Source organism: Cydia fagiglandana, chromosome 23 (assembly GCF_963556715.1).
Source record: "Cydia fagiglandana chromosome 23, ilCydFagi1.1, whole genome shotgun sequence".
NCBI lineage: Eukaryota > Metazoa > Arthropoda > Insecta > Lepidoptera > Tortricidae > Cydia > Cydia fagiglandana.
The window spans coordinates 1738148-1757530 of NC_085954.1; the positions used below are offsets into that span (position 1 = coordinate 1738148).

The 19383-nt window shown below is 38.1% G+C and overlaps 1 protein-coding gene across 1 annotated transcript in view; it reads left to right on the forward strand.

The window, feature by feature from the left end:
• LOC134675917 (ryanodine receptor) overlaps positions 1-18491 on the forward strand; it is a 196179-nt gene extending 177688 nt beyond the window's left edge. Inside the window, exons 103-115 of the mRNA XM_063534261.1 lie at positions 177-308; positions 490-583; positions 3072-3227; positions 4573-4663; positions 5414-5562; positions 6090-6220; positions 6938-7096; positions 8806-9013; positions 10620-10751; positions 12986-13142; positions 13591-13700; positions 14305-14407; positions 16351-18491. Coding sequence (XP_063390331.1) covers positions 177-308; positions 490-583; positions 3072-3227; positions 4573-4663; positions 5414-5562; positions 6090-6220; positions 6938-7096; positions 8806-9013; positions 10620-10751; positions 12986-13142; positions 13591-13700; positions 14305-14407; positions 16351-16454 — 1726 coding nt within the window. The 3' untranslated portion in view covers positions 16455-18491. The remainder of the gene's footprint in view (positions 1-176; positions 309-489; positions 584-3071; positions 3228-4572; positions 4664-5413; positions 5563-6089; positions 6221-6937; positions 7097-8805; positions 9014-10619; positions 10752-12985; positions 13143-13590; positions 13701-14304; positions 14408-16350) is intronic.
• Positions 18492-19383: the final 892 nt, after the last annotated feature.

Below are 19383 nucleotides of genomic sequence, written 5' to 3' on the forward strand. Positions count from 1 at the left end.
AACACGTGTGGAGAACTTTATACAAAGTAAAAATATCATATTTCTTGAGTCACGGTACCGACGCTTAGCGCTGTACTGTATAGTATGTAACTATTAAGCTATTTTATCATTTATCTTATCTTTATATATTTCTCAATTTGTATAACTTCAATGTACTAAAATAACTTTTTTTTTAGAATCCAAGTGAAACCGCACGAATCCCCGACCACATCCACGCCATCTTCTGGCGAGGAAGCAGAAGCTTCCCCCGACGAGGCAGTGGAACACTCTGAGGAACAACAGCCGCCATCTTTGATAGATCTGCTCGGGTAAATACTCTCTCTCTTAGCTATAATTAAGACTATACTCACGAGTCAACGAATGTAATTTAGTATTCAAGTTGGTTAAATTTTTACATAAATTATAATATATCCTGGTCACGGCACCAAATTGTAACATACCTGTCGGTCTGGTCGAATGATATTTATAATTTTTAATTTGATGTTTCAGTGGAGAACAAGCGAAGAAGCAAGCGCAGGAGAGATTAGAAGCCCAGGCCGCGCAGCAAGCTGCTATGTCTGCCATCGAAGCTGAGAGCAAAAAGGTACAATATTAAATCTACACAAGCTTATAAAAAGCAAGTTATAATTATTCTCAATTGACCATTGTAAAGCTGCATCATATTTCACCATCATTATTGGCAATTGGTTTCACTAGAGAATGTTGGTGAAAGGGTTCATAAGAACTAAGTAATGAAGTTCAAATAGTTGAACGAGTAACGTTATTTATTATTTATTTATATTACTTTAGCTTAATCTTAGAATAGATTTTAGTGTAGTAACATTATTATTTGCTTTAATGCAGCCAGGATCTGAAAGAAGATATTTTCGTTCCAAGAAGGTAATACAGCTTTTTCAGAATGTCATCTATCAATCTACTTTTAGAAGATGAAAACCGAAATAGCTTAAGCGACTAACATTGCTAGCAATTAGAGCTGAATTTTTGTCATTGACTTTACAATGACGTAGTGTGGAAATGTCACCATAAAAACGTCATTTTTCTGTAAAAATATGACGTATATAATGAAATTTTCATAGTAGCTAGTCAAGACTGATTTTATTACACTTTAGCAAAACGATTTTTTTTTACCAAATATCTCATTATTTTCAAATAATGTTTTAAATCTTATGCTGCTCATTTTTTTTGGTGTATCAGCCTGTTACTGCTAAATTTACGGAACGTTGGACACATACATATTTCTTACAGTCTATTGGTAATCAATTGATTAAAAAATTATAATCGATGACAAAAAACAAAAGTCAAATTAAATATATTTTACTATTGTAGGGTAATTCGCCACTAACTGGCCACCCTAAACTAAAAATGAATTATAGTCACCTATAAACAGAATTAATTTTAGTATAAGGTTAGTTATTGAAGGTTGGCCAGTTATTATACTAAAATGTATTCTGTTTATAGGTGAATAGAATCCATTTTTAGTTTAGGGTGGCCAGTTATTGGCCGGTGGCCAGTTACTGGCGAATTACCCTATAACTGTAACGGTGCGTGTAACGAAGCGTTACACTATCGACCTTCATACTATTTCTGGCACCATACAAATTCTAAATTCCTTTTTGAAATTCAAATCCTATTCCAAATTCCATTCAATGATTTTTATTTTCAGTTCGATCACATACTTTGATCGATAAACATCATTTTATCTAACGGACTGTACTCCCCAAAATTCTAAAATAAATAATATACTGTTTTTCCTTAATTAGATTCTTATTTGGCTCAAACTTAGCTACTTTTCTCCTAAGCTCCTAACTTGTAAAATATTGTATATAATGTTATACATTTATAATTATATCTCATCTCCATTATACATTTCGAACTCATTACATTTCGTACATACCTACTTAGTACGAATTTATACGTTCATTTATACTATTTAATTTATATAACGTTATATTACGTTCATATAACGTTATTCAAAGCTAACTCTACCAGAGTTAGAACAATACTTATTTATATATTTCTTCCCTTGACATAACGTTCATATTTACGTACTTAGGTACATACGTACCGTACAGTACATTTATTAATTCCATTAAGGAATTATCTTATGATATTTTGTAGTAATCCTACATTCCATACGGCATTATTTTGTTGAATAAATTTCAACAATCGTACTCTTTGTAGGTACACATTATTGTAGATATTATATTTAGATTCATTAATATTCAGCGGGTGGTTACTGATTAATAAGCCTTAATACTAATGGAGAGCGATTTAATGAGTACGTCCTCTACTTAAAGGAGTACTCTATTGAAACTTATTTTGGTTAAACAATTAACCAAAATTTTATAAGATGATGTATGAATGACCTTTGGTATGCATGTTTAAATCGCCTCTCTTGTATGATAAACATTGTATATAACATCCCCACCTTCTAAATTTATCACTCATACCCATATTCATTACATTATATTTACATTACGGAAAAATCCTTTGGCCATAAGCCCCAGGATTTTCCCTTCCAGGGCGACCCCGGTAGTGTAACGGTGCGTGTAACGAAGCGTTACACTATCGACCTTCATACTATTTCTGGCACCATACAAATTCTAAATTCCTTTTTGAAATTCAAATCCTATTCCAAATTCCATTCAATGATTTTTATTTTCAGTTCGATCACATACTTTGATCGATAAACATCATTTTATCTAACGGACTGTACTTCCCAAGTTTCTAAACACGACCGTTTAAGTGTGATTTTTATTAGTAAACGTAATAATTCATAAGTGCGTGCAGTTCAGTATAGTGCTCGTTTTGTGGCCCTGCACACCTTCCAGATATATATCTACATCATCACCAAGGCACATATTGTAAGTTATTTGATTTCTAACCTTCTGAATTACGAAAGTATTTTTATACATACCTATCTGTTAACACGTAACCTGTATTGTTACAGGTGCCTTTTTATTTAAATAATAAATACCCCTCATCGCTCTGGATCCTGCCTTTTCATTCCCATCATCCCTGTGAGGCTCCTCTACCTGCCCCCTCACAATAACCTCTGTTTCTCCCCACAGGCAGTGCAAGCGCCGACCCCATCCGCCGTGTCTCAAGTGGACATCTCCCAATACACCAAGCGAGCTGTCTCCTTCCTTGCGAGGAACTTCTACAACCTGAAGTACTGCGCGCTCATCCTGGCCTTCTGTATCAACTTCGTATTACTCTTCTATAAGGTTAGTGTGTTTTATATTGTACTCCATTACTGAGGCTATGATTTGACAAAAGGAGAGGACTTTTCCAGGCGCAAACTCAAATGGTACACACATCCCAGTTAAGACTGTCTCGCTCTTGGTAACTTGGTATTTTCAGACAAGTTACTTGTATTTTAAAATCACCAGAGACGTTCTCTTGGTCCCTCTCTCTTGCTCTTATCTCTGTTATGTAAGTCCCTGGTTCCTGGGTTTACTTGGGTAGTTGAGTTGTCTTTAGTGGTCATCTCTCAATACACCAAGCGAGCTGTCTCCTTCCTTGCGAGGAATTTCTATAACCTGAAGTACTGCGCGCATAAGGCCAGGATAACCTGGCCTTCTGTATCAACTTCGTACTGCTCTTCTATAAGGTGAGTAATAATTCTGCTGACATAATTGTTAACTTGTGTAGTTAACAGCGCCATCTATGTGACCTCTTACATACTTTATCGAGCCCTAGAATCTCTAGATGGCATATGGATTTACATAAAGGTACTTAGTTCCCTCTACAGTGCATAGGTGGCGCTGTAATTGGTACTGCTCTTCTTTAAGGTTAGTGTGTTTTATATTGTACTCCATTACTGAGACTATGATTTGACAAAAGGATAGGACTTTTCCAGGCGCAAACTCCAATGGTACACTCATCCCATTTAAGACTCTCTCTCGTTCTAGATTTTTCCAAGTATTTTCAGACTGGTAACTCGAATCACCAGGGAAGTTCTCTTGGTCCCTTTCTCTTTCTCTTACCTCTGTTATCAAGTGTTATGCAATTATGTATGTCCCTGGTTCCTGGGTTTACTTGGGTAGTTGAGTTGTCTTTAGTGGTCATCTCTCAATACACCAAGCGAGCTGTCTCCTTCCTTGCGAGGAACTTCTACAACCTGAAGTACTGCGCGCTTATCCTGGCTTTCTGTATCAACTTCGTACTGCTCTTCTATAAGGTTAGTAATAATGCTGCTGACATAATTGTTAACTTGTGTAGTTAACAGCACCATCTATGTGACCTCTTACATACTTTATCGAGCCCTAGAATCCCTAGATGGCTTATCGATCTACATAAAGGTACTTAGTTCCCTCTACAGTGCGAAGGTGGCGCTGTAATTAGTACTGCTCTTCTTTAAGGTTAGTATGTTTTATATTGTACTCCATTACTGAGACTATGATTTGACAAAAGGATAGGACTTTTCCAGGCGCAAACTCAAATGGTACACACATCCCATTTAAGACTGTCTCGCTCTAGATTTTTCTTTTATGAAGCTAGGGGAACATTTTAGTTATATTTCAACCGTTCTCGTTATGTACTATAGAAATGCTTCTTATTCTTCTTCAGGTATCGACGCTGGAGGGTGACGACGAGGGCTCGGGTCTCGGAGACATTGTCAGCGGCTCAGGGTCAGGGGCAGGTTCAGGAAGTGGAGATGGTAAGCAACGCATTTATGAAGCTATCTGGGTCAGGCACAAAACTGTGTTCGCGTCGTTTCTGTAGACATACCCAAGGGCTATAAAGGTTAATATTCTTATTTAACCCTTATCCACATGAAAAGGTCATTTTATTTGGATAAGTTTGATAAAATCATTAACTACATGCCCACAAGCTGTTAACTATTGCCCACAGGAGAGAAAACTGTACAGTTCGGACGAACGCACTATAGTCTGTTCGAGATCCTGAAAAAGGTGAAAAATAAAGATACTACTCCTAAAAATACGTGTAATACCTCATTAGATTCGTCATGATGTCTAGAAAAATGTATTCGAAGCGTGTATTAGCACACAAAAAATATCAAAAATATAAACAAAAAAAGGTAGGAAAAAGTAGTTATTTTTTATTTCCCCAATATCTCAAAAAGTATTATTATTTAAGAAACCAAAATTAATATTATAAAAGAGGAGGATATTTTCAATTAAACATTCCATACTTGCAGAACTGTATCTCCATTATTTATACTTTTTATCTAACGCTGAACACAGCCCTCCGCGCGTCATTTTCGAGACGCGCGCGGCGTGAAAATCGATTACGTAACATTAAATATAATTTTAAAGGTATTAAATATTATCTGAGCTCGCGCTCGGGCTCGTATCTCGGGGCTCGTTTTTCGACTTAAAATACGTGAGTGACCCGTTCTTAATAATTATATTTAATTAATGCTAAACATTTAAAATGCTTTTTACAGGCAGTGGCGAATCAGGCGAAGATGAGGATCCGCTAGAAATAGTACATATAGACGAGGATTTCTTCTACATGGAACATGTGATCAAAGCGGCCGCGGTTTTGCATTCTGTGGTCTCATTAGCCATCCTCATTGGATACTATCATCTCAAGGTAATACACTCTAGAGCAAAAACGGGTCACTTTTTAGGGTTCCGTACCTCAGAAGGAAAAAAACGGAACCCTTATAGGATCACTCGTGCGTCTGTCTGTCTGTCACAGCCTATTTTCTCGGAAACTACTGGACTAACAAAGTTGAAATTTAGTACACATGTGTATATTAGTGACCCAAAGATGGACATGTAACGTAAACAAATGAATTTTAAACATGGGGGCACTTTTGGGGGGTAAATGAGAAAGTTAAAAAAAGGTTTTCCTACCTATACCTTGCTATATATAAAATAAAAGACCTCATGTTCAGAATTTCAAATATATGTATTTTTTATAACTTTAAAATACATAGGTTACAAGTTATTTAAGAAAAAAGCCACAAAAATGACCACCTCCCCCCCTTCATGTCCGAAATTACTGGGTTAACATTTTTTGAAAAAAAAAAATACAGAAAATAGTTACTGGACTATACTGGATCCATTTATAATCTGTGGATTTTCCTCATTGTTATAATTGTCTTCCATTTTCAGGTACCGCTAGCCATCTTCAAGCGCGAGAAAGAGATAGCGCGACGACTTGAATTCGACGGTCTCTACATCGCAGAGCAACCTGAAGACGATGATATAAAGAGCCATTGGGACAAACTCGTCATTTCTGCTAAGTACGTTTCTTTAATTTTGATGAACGGCCACCGGCCAATAACTGGCCACCTTATACTAAGAATAAATTCTATTCACCTATAAACAGAAGTAATTTTAGTATAAGGTTTCAATAACTCTCCAGCTTTCGATAACTAGCCACCTTATACTAAAATGAATTCAGTTTAAAGGTGAATAGAATTCATTATTAGTTTAGGGTGGCCAGTTACTAGGAGGTGACCAGTTACTAGCAGGTGGCCAGTTACTGGTGAATTACCCTATTAGAGTCCAAAAATACATAATACGCTTTTATGGATTGTAACAAATGAATCGCTTAGTGAATAATATATATTACATAGTAAAGTAAGATTTGTCTCGGATCACATGTAATTGTTGGCCGAGGCGAAGTCGAGGTCGACAGTCGTGATCTGAGGTTTCCTTTTTTACTGGCCGAGGTCGCAGCGCACCGAAAGTATTTATTTTGTTTATTGAGAAACAAACTGTCATATACACAAATGTGTACAAAAATATGTTATAATCCATACAAGACTTATAGTTTCCTTAAATTTTATTAATATAACTTTTAATTTAAAAAAATAATATTATTAAAAGTTGACGCTTTCCGGCCGGAGGGCAAAAAATTTAATTTTATGACCTGTTCCAGCCTATAAACAAAGATTTGAACGATATTCTCTAAAAATACATTTTAATACCTATATATTATTTCCTATTAATTACAGATCGTTCCCCGTGAACTATTGGGACAAGTTCGTGAAGAAGAAAGTCCGCACGAAGTACTCCGAGACGTATGACTTTGACAGTATCTCAAACATGCTCGGCATGGAGAAGACTTCGTTCGCGGCGCATGAGGAGACGGGCAATAAGGGCTTCTTCCAATAGTAAGTGGCTTGTATACTTTTTAGACAGAAATGTTCCATTTAACACTAGGTTCCGCCTGCGACTTCGTCTTGATCTGGTAAACTGCTTTGACAAGTTCTTCGTGAAGAAGAAAGTCCGCACGAAGTACTCCGAGACGTATGACTTTGACAGCATCTCGAACATGCTCGGTATGGAGAAGACTTCGTTTGCGGCGCATGAGGAGACGGGCAATAAGGGCTTCTTCCAATAGTAAGTGGCTTGTATACTTTTTAGACAGAAATGTTCCATTTAACACTAGGTTCCGCCTGCGACTTCGTCTTGATCTGGTAAACTGCTTTGACAAGTTCTTCGTGAAGAAGAAAGTCCGCACGAAGTACTCCGAGACGTATGACTTTGACAGCATCTCGAACATGCTCGGTATGGAGAAGACTTCCTTCGCGGCGCACGAGGAGACTGGCAATAAGGGCTTCTTCCAATAGTAAGTTTAATACCAGTTTGGTGGCTAACAAACATACAGCCCGCCTGGTAAACAGACACCGTTGCCTATGGACGCCTGCAACTCCGAGGGTGTTTCATGCGCGCTGCCGACCCATTAAAAGCCTGTACACTCCTGTTTTGAAGCACCCCAGCCCTTCCAGAATAGCTCGGCAGGAGCTCATTCCATAGCCAGAGCGTCCGGGGGAGAAAATAAATAAATATGGGGACATTCTTACACAAATTGACTAAGTCCCACGGTAAGCTCAAGAAAGCTGAAGAAAAATCCTCTTAAATCGCATAGTAGTTAGGCTTGTATACTTTTTAGATATAGAAAAGTTCTATCTAGCTTCTGCCTGCGACTTCGTCTTGATCTGGTAAACTACTTCGACAAGTTCTTCGTGAAGAAGAAAGTCCGCACGAAGTACTCCGAGACGTATGACTTTGACAGCATCTCAAACATGCTCGGCATGGAGAAGACTTCGTTCGCGGCGAATGAGGAGACGGGCAATAAGGGCTTCTTCCAATAGTAAGTGGCTTTAATACCACGTTGGTGGCTAACAAGCATACAGCCCGCCTGGTAAGCAGACACCGTTGCCTATGGACGGCCTTATTGTGATTAAGTAGTCCGGTTTCCTCACGATGTTTGCCTTCACCGAAAAGCAACAGCCTCATGATGTTTCGTACATAACTTCCGAAAAACTCATTGGTTCGGCCACGGCTTGAACCCGCGACCTCTGGATTGAAAGTCGTACGCCCTTACCGCTAGGCTACCAGCGCTTGCCTGTAATACCTTATTACCAATAAATGATGTCTATGTCTAAATCTGTCCTTGTCAGGCTCGTAAAATCATCCAACTACCCCAGTTGGCATTAAAATTTATAATAACAGCCTGAGCCGTGAAATAAAAGAGGCGGCTTCTTGTGAGCTATTTGTTAAAAAGTTAAAAGATTTTTTGATTGACCAGGCTTTTTACACGGTGAAAGAATTTTATTGTAAATTTAATGTAAAATGAATCTAGTAATATTTTTTGACATTTGTATTTTTATTTTATTTTTTGTTAGTTTTATTGACGTTTGTATATACCTATCACTATTTTTGACATTGTATATATTATGTACTCTGACATTTGTATATATTATTTTTTAATTTGTGTGGATTATGTATTTTGAATTTTATTGTGTACCTATTGTATATTTTGACATGTGTTTTTTGACATTAAAGATATTGAATTGAATTGAATTGAACATTTCAGCATCCTCAACCTCGACTGGCGTTACCAGCTGTGGAAAGCCGGCGTCACATTCACTGACAACTCCTTCCTGTACTCCCTGTGGTATTTCTGCTTCTCTGTGATGGGCAACTTCAACAACTTCTTCTTCGCGGCTCATCTTCTGGACGTCGCTGTGGGCTTCAAGACGCTGAGAACGATCTTGCAGTCCGTCACGCATAACGGGAAACAGGTAATTGGAAATACTTATAGTTGAATAGAGAGTTACTGTCATGGTAATTTATGTAGCCGCTGTAAATTTACTGCCATCTTTCGATAGAAGATTAAAACTGTTAGAACGCCATTTGACTTTGATCCTTATTCTTTCACTGATATGTGTTAACTTGTTAAATATTAATATTAACGCCATCTACTCGAGAGTAGGCCAAAGGTACGGTGCAATCTTTTCGAGCGATGGCGCCTTAACCTTTGGCCTATAGTCAAGTAGACGGCGTTAATTTAATTTTTTTTACAAATTAACACATATCAGGGAAAGAATAAGGATCAAAGTCAAATGGCGTTCTAACAGTTTTAATCTTCTGTCGAAAGATGGCAGTAAATTTGCAGTGGCTACATAATTTACTTTGACAATCCGCCTCTATACACTCTATTCTCTTTGCTTGTACGGTACAGGTGCAGTGCATAATTCTTTTCCATCGTATTTTCTCGGAAACGTTCGTATTACTTCAATCAACCTCAGTACTTTTTTTACCGAAACTGCCAAAAATGGCAAGACACGTTCGTACGTTTCCGTGAAAATACGATGGAAAATAATTATGCACTAGATCTGTATAAATGTCGAACGCGATTGGGCCATCAACGAACAAAATCTAAACGGCGTCAACTTTTAGAGACTCATTAAGAAAATATTCGCTTTAGATATCCGTGACGGACAACGGGAAACAGATAAACGCGAGAAAAACACTCATCACGGACACTCTTTTAGAGGATAATTTACTAGTATACACCATTCGGATACCATTCGAATAATGGACGTAGCTCGGAAAGCGGCCAAGTTAAAATGGGACTGGACTGGTCATGTCTGCCGAATGCCGGACGACTTGTGGGCCAAGTTAACCACAGAGTGGGGGCCCCACGAGTCTAACCGGGGAGCCGGCAGGCCTCGTCGGCGATGGCGGGATAACTTGGACTCCTTCGTGAGAGGCTGGCCAGATATTGCACTAAATAGAAACAAGTGGAGGAAGAGGGGGAGGCCTTTGCCCAGCAGTGGAACACAGTGGGCTTTGAATAATAAATAATAATTCGGATACAGAGTTTACACATCAGTCAAGCATATAGGCTTATAGCTATTGTAAAAAATCTAAATTTTTTACTATGATTCATAATTAGAAACCGCTAGGACTATTCGGTACCTAGTTCTATAATCGATACCTACGCTATCGAACTATCGATTATAAAATCAATTCAATCTAATTTATATTGTATTTGCTGCTTACTGCTAATACATATTAGTTTTTTATTCTACATGCCATTATGTATTTCTCATGACAATGTTATCTTTGACGACCGGTCTGGCCTAGTGGGTAGTGGGTAGTGACCCTGCCTATGAAGCCGATGGTCCCGGGTTCGAATCCTGGTAAGGGCATTTATTTGTGTGATGATACAGATATTTGTTCCTGAGGCATGGTTGTTTTCTATGTATTTAAGTATTTATATATTACATATATCGTTGTCTGAGTACTCACAACACAAGCCTTCTTGAGCTTACCGTGGGGCTTAGTCAATTTGTGTAAAAATGTCCTATAATATTTGTTTATTTATTTATCTTATATTTCCAGCTGGTGTTGACCGTGATCCTGCTGACCATCATAGTGTACATATACACGGTGATCGCGTTCAACTTCTTCCGCAAGTTCTACGTGCAGGAGGAGGACGACGAGGTCAACAGGAACTGTCACGACATGTTGTCGGTAAGAGATATTATATTTCCAGCTGGTGCTGACCGTGATCCTGCTGACCATCATAGTGTACATATACACTACGGTGATCGCGTTCAACTTCTTCCGCAAGTTCTACGTCCAGGAGGAGGACGACGAGGTCAACAGGAACTGTCACGACATGTTGTCGGTAAGAGATATTATATTTCCAGCTGGTGCTGACCGTGATCCTGCTGACCATCATAGTGTACATATACACGGTGATCGCGTTCAACTTCTTCCGCAAGTTCTACGTCCAGGAGGAGGACGACGAGGTCAACAGGAACTGTCACGACATGTTGTCGGTAAGAGATCTTTTATTTCCAGCTGGTGTTGACCGTGATCCTGCTGACCATCATAGTGTACATATACACGGTGATCGCGTTCAACTTCTTCCGCAAGTTCTACGTTCAGGAGGAGGACGACGAGGTCAACAGGAACTGTCACGACATGTTGTCGGTAAGAGATCTTTTATTTCCAGCTGGTGTTGACCGTGATCCTGCTGACCATCATAGTGTACATATACACGGTGATCGCGTTCAACTTCTTCCGCAAGTTCTACGTTCAGGAGGAGGACGACGAGGTCAACAGGAACTGTCACGACATGTTGTCGGTAAGAGATCTTTTATTTCCAGCTGGTGTTGACCGTGATCCTGCTGACCATCATAGTGTACATATACACGGTGATCGCGTTCAACTTCTTCCGCAAGTTCTACGTTCAGGAGGAGGACGACGCGACGAGGTCAACAGGAACTGTCACGACATGTTTTCGGTAAGAACATTAGACACACATAAGTTCAAATAATAAAATTATATTAAAGTTAAAATAGGAAAATGCTCCAGGGGTGGAAGTGTTAAAGGGCATAACGCCGCGAGTAACTTCGGAGAAAGCGCAGCACCACCTCTCGACACCCCTGAGCCGCTCACGCCGGTGTTGCACCTGGCCGTCTTTACGATGGCGCATCAGGTGCCCATCTAACGAGTGGCGAGTCACCGCCTGCCTCGATAACACTGTATAACACAATGTTATGGCAGGTGTCCGAAACTTAGCAATAGCCCAGACTTATTTTCCACCCAAATTTAAACCATAGACCAGGACTCTTTCCATTTTTCTATAATAGCTCCCGATGCCTGCTGAAACCGGTTTACGGGTATCTATTTATGCACCCGTGAATGGGTTCCAGCAGGCGTTCTACATGACATCAAAGCTCTCCAAACGGCCTCTACGTGTTGGATCTATATCCCCACGCACGCCTTATAAATGACCGGGCTTAAAAACCCGAGAATTTGTAACGGGTACTCCCTATTATTATTAGTAATACTTTACTGCAATGTTCTGCCGCCAGAATACAGCACTAATTTGTTTGGTAAACCATTGAGTAACTTATATATACTGTACCTTAAACTACCGTATACTAGGCAGTAAACAGTTTTTTGACAAGTTTTCACTATGACAGTGATGCACCAGAGCTTTGCCTAATATTCCTTATATTAAGTGATAGGTATAAAAATTAAAATTCGCCAATAACAATAAATCAGCGGTGGTAGCACGGTCGAATTTTTATCGCTTGTCACCATGTCTGTCACGTTCTAACGAGTATGTAAGTGCGAAAGTGCCGGGCATAGCGACAGGCGATAAAAATGGAAGCATACTGCGCCCGCAGGTCTCATTAAATGTCATTTAAGCCCCATTTAGACTATTCAAGAACTTGCAAGCAATATTCAATACATTGCTAACTACAGAGTATAATGAATTTCAGTCGAACGACCAAATACCGCAATGTATCGAAAATCGCATGCAAGTTCTTGACACGTGTAAATGGGGCTTTATCGTAATTTACAAATGGCGCATGCGACTTTCATTAGCCTCCGCGATCGTCCTTAGAAGGCTGTTGGCGCTCCCGCGCATGTGTCGCTAATGCGACACATGCATGATGGCATGATGGGTGGGCGAAATGAGCGAACGGGATAGTCTTATGTATCTTTCAGTAGGAGTAGCAGCGAAAGTGCTGTTATTGTTTGTCCTTGTCACAGTCACACATTTTTTTTATTCACCACCATAAATTAGTATGGGTTATGGTGGGCAACAAATAAATTCGACCAATCACAGTGTCGCATTGCCTATGTTTTGTCCCTTACGGAGGCGTATACCACTTGTATAGGATCCTACCTTCTATACGCATTAGGGATGCGAAGTTATAGCCTCAAATATATATTCGTGTTGGCAGTGCTTCGTGTTCAACATCTACAAGGGCGTGCGCGCCGGCGGCGGCATCGGGGACGAGCTGGAGCCCCCGGATGGTGATGACTCCGAAGTGTGGCGCATCATCTTCGATGTCTCCTTCTTCTTCTTCATCATCATCATCCTGCTCGCTATCATTCAGGGTAAGTAACATTGAGTCCATCTAAGGACTATTGAGTCTATCTAAGGACCATTGAGTCCATCTAAGGACCATTGTGTCCATCTAAGGACCATTGAATCTATCTAAGGACTATTGAGTCCATTTAAGGACCAGTGTGGGTACACTAGCGTTTTGAGCGTCGTAGGTATAGTAGGTCTGAGTCCGTCTGTCTGTCACGGCTGTATCTCATGAACCGTGATAGCTAGATAGTTGAAATTTTCACAGATGATATATTTCTGTTGCCGATGTAACAACAAATACTAAAAAGTACGGAACCCTCGGTAAGCGAGTACGACTCGCACTTGACCGGTTATTTTAAAAAAACGGTTCTTTACTATCGAAAAAAGATTTCGTAAAGCTCTTATGATAGCCTAAATTTGGACACATGAAATGTATAATCACCTAAACAATAAACATCTTTCGTGTTTCAGGTTTGATCATCGACGCCTTCGGTGAGCTCCGTGACCAGCTGGAGTCAGTGAAGGAAGACATGGAGTCCAACTGCTTCATATGCGGCATGGGCAAGGACTATCTAGATTTGGTAAGTTAGACTTATGACTGCAAAATGTAACCATGTGCAAATGTGTCCATAGGGACAGCTATAAAATCAGGATAGCCGAGTTGTGGTACAGAATAATGTTGCCAGCCGTTTGTGGCTATAGCAATATAGAACTAAAATTACTGTAGCAACACTGAATGTACACTGTAGTATAAACAAGAGGGTTTGATATTCCTTCGGTGAGCTCCGTGACCAGCTGGAGTCAGTGAAGGAAGACATGGAGTCGAACTGCTTCATATGCGGCATGGGCAAGGACTATCTAGATTTGGTAAGTTAGACTTGTGACTGCAAAATGTAAGGGGACTCATGGGGACAGCTATGAAATCAGGATGGCCGAGGTGGTAAAGAATAGTGTTGCCAGCCGTTTGTGTCAATAGCAATATAGAACTTAAATTACTGTGGCAACACTAAATGGATCAGGTAGTATAAACAAGAGGGTTTGATACACGTGCGAATAGGTAATTCGCAACTAGTGTCGATTGAAAACGCTCCCTTCGGTCGTGTTTTAATTTATCGCCACTCGTTTCGAATTTCCTCTTTTCCGCACTTGTATCGTAAATAACTATTTGACGGTTACTTGTTACAGGTGCCGCACGGGTTCGACACGCACGTGCAAAGGGAGCACAATCTCGCCAATTACATGTTCTTCCTCATGCATCTCATCAATAAACCGGACACTGAATATACAGGTCAGTATTATTAAAAACATATGTAAGTTCGTATAAGATGAATAAAGTCTAAGAATAAAACGTGCCTCGGAAATCAAGAAAAAGTCATTCTCGCATAGATGGCGCACACACCTTTGGCCTATTCTCGGCTAGATGGCGTGACGACGCCGTTTCATATTTAACAATTTTAACATATAGATATCATCAGTGAATTAACATGGGTCAAAATGATATAAAAATAATAAACAATCACTTATCCATATACAGGGTGGAAAGGCACGACGATCCTTCCCGGAAGTATTAGGTCGTTTATGCGATACAGAGCAGATTGGTAATGGTAAGAATCGTTAATTGAGTAAAAAATAAAAATACCAAATTTTCTACTTTTTAACTGTGGTGATAACCCTATACCATGTGCACATGACGGCTAGATTAAGGATCCCCGTCGGGAAAGCTCGGGTCTTTACGCTTTTTTCCGATCGTTGACAGAATCGCAATGATCTATGAATGACGCATAAATGACAAATAAATCAAATGAATGCAAAAATATTACATACAATTTTATTACTTTCTTAGATAATTACTTTTTGCCAATATTTAATTCTATCTTCTCTTTACATACGGTGTCTTATAGCCCGCACCCGAGCCCGCGCACATTGCCCATGCGATAGTGTAGGTATGCTCTTCGTAATTTTTCCTCCGCAGATTGTCAAAAGCAGCAATTAGCCTTTAATGTCTCTGTGTTCGTCCGCAGTTTCACATTCCGTTTGGTACACCATATCTTTTACACAGCCCACAGATTTAAATAACCACGAGCATCTTACATGGCATTTTTATTTGCAGAATATGACATTATCACATTAGATAAATAAAGTTCAATGACAATTTAATTTCAAACATCAGACGTCTTGTCTATTTCCTACCACGCAAGAAGGTTTGTTAGTTAGGTATTTAAGAAATATTTATTCTTGATTTATTCTTAGTATTTCATTTTTGCAAGTTCTTTAATCCATCAAACACAACCTACTTGTAATTTTTTATTATTTTAGATAGTTTCCAATTATTCGAAAATAATTTTGTGAAACGTGTTAAGAAACTAAAACCTTTTTATCAGTCAAGGAAACCAGAGATATTTATAAGACAATTGCGTACTTTTGAGTGGTTGTCAATGTCACAATTTGAACTGTCGTTGTAAACAATGTTGTGGTTAGTATTATTAATATTAAGGAATAACATAACTACTTAATTCAAGTATTGAACAAGTGGAACCACAGAAAGCGAAAATCCTGCAACGATTCTTACCGTGTTGTAAGCAGACCTAAGAATGGTTAGATGGCAACAAATTAGCATAATTTCCTGTCGTATACTAATTGTTTACAAGTAAGTTCATTGACCCTGTCACCTGTTAGGGTTACAACAAAGTAGTTTTTTGCACGGATGTTTCAAAGGCCATAATTTAGAAACGGTTGCCCATATTAACATAGTTTCTATGGAGAAAATATAGAGCTTAGGCTAAACAACCCCCCTTTTGCGGAAAGGATCGTCGTGCCTTTCCACCCTGTATATTCATTTTTTTGATAATTTTATACGTGTTTATTTTGAGTTATAGTCTTGTGTCGATAGATGGCAGTAAATTTACAGTGACTACAACATTTACTATGACATTCTTTTTGGTATTATACAAAGTGCTTACGAGGAACGCGAAAGATTTTAACCACGCATTTCTGAGGTCAAAAGAAGGAAAAAATAATAATACGAGTTTAGGTCAATTTCGCCAAAAAAAAAATTTTGTTTTGTTATTTTTTTCAATATTTTTAATGTATTTAAGCTTGTGTACAAATAAACTACATATTTCTATTTCTATAGAAAATCCTAGTAATAGCCTTTATGTCATGCGTTTTTTTTTTCTATACTATCCATATTTTTTTCCTAGAAAATCCTATATATATGATCTTATCCCACAGGTCAAGAGACATACGTGTGGAACATGTACACACAACGCTGCTGGGACTTCTTCCCCGTCGGAGACTGCTTCAGGAAGCAGAACGAGACCGAGATGACCGAATGAATGGTCCATTCGAATACTCATTACAATCCTGAATGACAAAATAAACTACAATCCTAGAGACTTAAATGTCCGGCTCGAAGGACCATTATTTCTATAACGACAACATTTGTGACGTTTTCAACCAAAAGGTACATTGTCAGTTGGCGATAAGGTTGATTTTAAATTGAAGCTATATGGAAATAGCGTCTTATTGACTACCGACAATAAGTACCATTTTGATTTCATCACAAAACAGAAAGAAACCGGAATAACTAAATGAGTTTTTTATTCAAAATACACTCTACGATCGTAAAGGCTAAAATCCGGTTTTTTTCTATTATCAAAATATATCAAAATTGCAAAACAGAATGTAACCGAAATAACTTAGTGAATGAGAAATTAAAATACATTCTACCATCGTAAGTCTAATACATCCGGTTCTAAGAACTATTTTTTTTCTACAGAATGATTCAGGAGGCGTGAGCAGGACTAACACTGCGCATTTCGTAAATTATAAGCAACTGTTTCGTATCAGTATTAGTGAGTTTAACGTTAATTTTGTAGTCGTGTTAAAAAAAAAGTTATTAATTTATTTACGACATGCATGGTCACCCAAAACTAGAATACCAAACTAAACTACCGATATTCTGTGTCAAATTGAATGTCATCACGGTCTGGTTACTTTTGAAAACTCGTATCTCACCAAGTTTGACAGTTCATTTTCGTCGTAATCAAAATGCTGTAATTACGGTAAATGAGGTTTTATGTTTATTAATTAAGTTTTGTAGGGTGACCAAGATTGTAGAGAATTAAATTTGCCCTCACCAAAAAGTTAAAAAATAGGAAAAAGTGTCGTTGTTTCACCTAAATACTACGGTGATCGATCAATTATCAGTTACTGAGTGTGTAGGATTAGTCCTGCTCACGTCTCATGAATCACCCTGTATAGGGAAGGCTATTATCAATTTGATTGTGTGTGGCATTGAGCAGTGATGAAAAATAGAAAATTGGGTGCTGGTTATGTAATTTTAGTCTCTAGGATTTAAACAAATCTGCCGCCTTTATACTACTAACTGAAAACCGGATATTTTTCCTTTCAAAACCGGTTCACAATTCAATATTTGCCAATTTCCTCGTATCTTGGGCGGCATATTTTAATAAATAAATTATATATAAATGTATAAGAATGGAAAACGCAGTATGAATGCGTCTTTATCAATATCAATTTAAGCTTTTGCTCAAAATTGACGCCAAAACTTTAATAAATTTCGTCTATCAATGCATTTTGTTACCTGCTTCAATATATCAAAATGATGTTCAAAGTCAATTATATAGAAAATTTACTTTTAACCAGAGATATATCTAAATAGAGAAATATTTAATCAATCGAATGCACAACTTTATGAATCTAGACGATGATTTTGAAACAAAGCACAAGGATAAATCATTATAAAAATTACGGTGATGAGGCGAGCTCATGTTCCACACGGTTTTCCCATCTCTATATTCCGCGCGCGGGCCTGTCGGCAGTTCTCGGAAACTCGGTGTTTGCGAAGGCCGTTAGTTATAGAGATGGGAAAACCGTGTGGAACATGAGCTCGCCTCAGTGATGTTTTGATTCATACCAAAGAGTTATTAAAATAGTAGAAATGGTAGGTATAAAAAATTTAAAAAATCCATGTCTTGAAATTGACACTATCCGGCAACTTTGGTTGCCAAAAGAGTACATTTAAGAGTTATAAAAACAAATAGCGCCATCTAGTTCGCCAGTGAAACTCGGTGGCTTTTCCATGTTTATATTTTGAATCAATAACTCTTTGGTTCATACACTATTTTTGTGCTTTGCTCTTTCTACAATTGTAGTAATATTTGAAACAAAGTTCAAAATTTCCTCCTAAATAGATAAATGAAAAATATGTTTATATCAAGTTTATCTAACTTCCATATATAATAATATTAAGGTGGCCTTTCCAAGTAATATTTTTTAAATATTTCGATATAGTTTATGTAAGATAATATAAAGTAACTGTTAATTAAATAAATATTAATTTATTGCAACATGTGTTTTATTTTACACAAGAAAAACAAGTTGTCTCTTCTGTACGCGTACCATGAGTCACTGAGTGTCAAGACTGTTATAGGTATACCCTAACGTCTACGTAGTTTACTTTCTATACATCTCGCTCGCACTAATATGCGAGTACGAGTGAGATGCATAGAAAGTAATTTACGTTCACGCTAGCGTTTATGTAAGTGCCAAAGTGGTAGTAGCCACACTGTTCCCTGAAGTTAAGGATATTAGTATTTATTTTCGCTTGTGATTCATTTCATCCAAAACCGCATATTTTCTTATTTACCCCTCAAAAGTGGCCCCCATTTATAAGATTTATTTGTTTACGTTAGATGTCTTTAGGTCACAAAGTTACATATGTGTACCAAATTTCAACTTAATTGGTCCAGTAGTTTCGGAGAAAATATGCTGTGACAGACAGACAGACGCACGAGGGTAATAAGGGTTCCGTTTTTTCTGAGGTATGGAACCCTAAAAAAAGGGAATTATTTATAAATAAAAAAGTAAGCTCGCTTAGTGATTACCTAACATTTAATTTCAATTTAGTCCTTATAACTCACTCATAATTTAATACTCAAACAATCGCACTTCTAAGTTCCATAAGTCCGTTTTTTACCCGACTACGGCAACGCAAAAGGAGGGTTATGATTTTGACCGGTATGTATGTGGGTATGTATGTATGTATGTATGTTCATCTGTTCCCTCATAACTTCTAAAGTACTTATTATAATTTAACAAACGATGTGTCATTCGAATCGTCTTAATCGTCCGCTGGTTATAGGCTATATGGCGTCACAAAAAAATGAACACGGCGCCCTCTAGAGGTCATAAAGTCACGAACCAAAAAAATAAAATTAAGTAACGATGACGTGTTATACA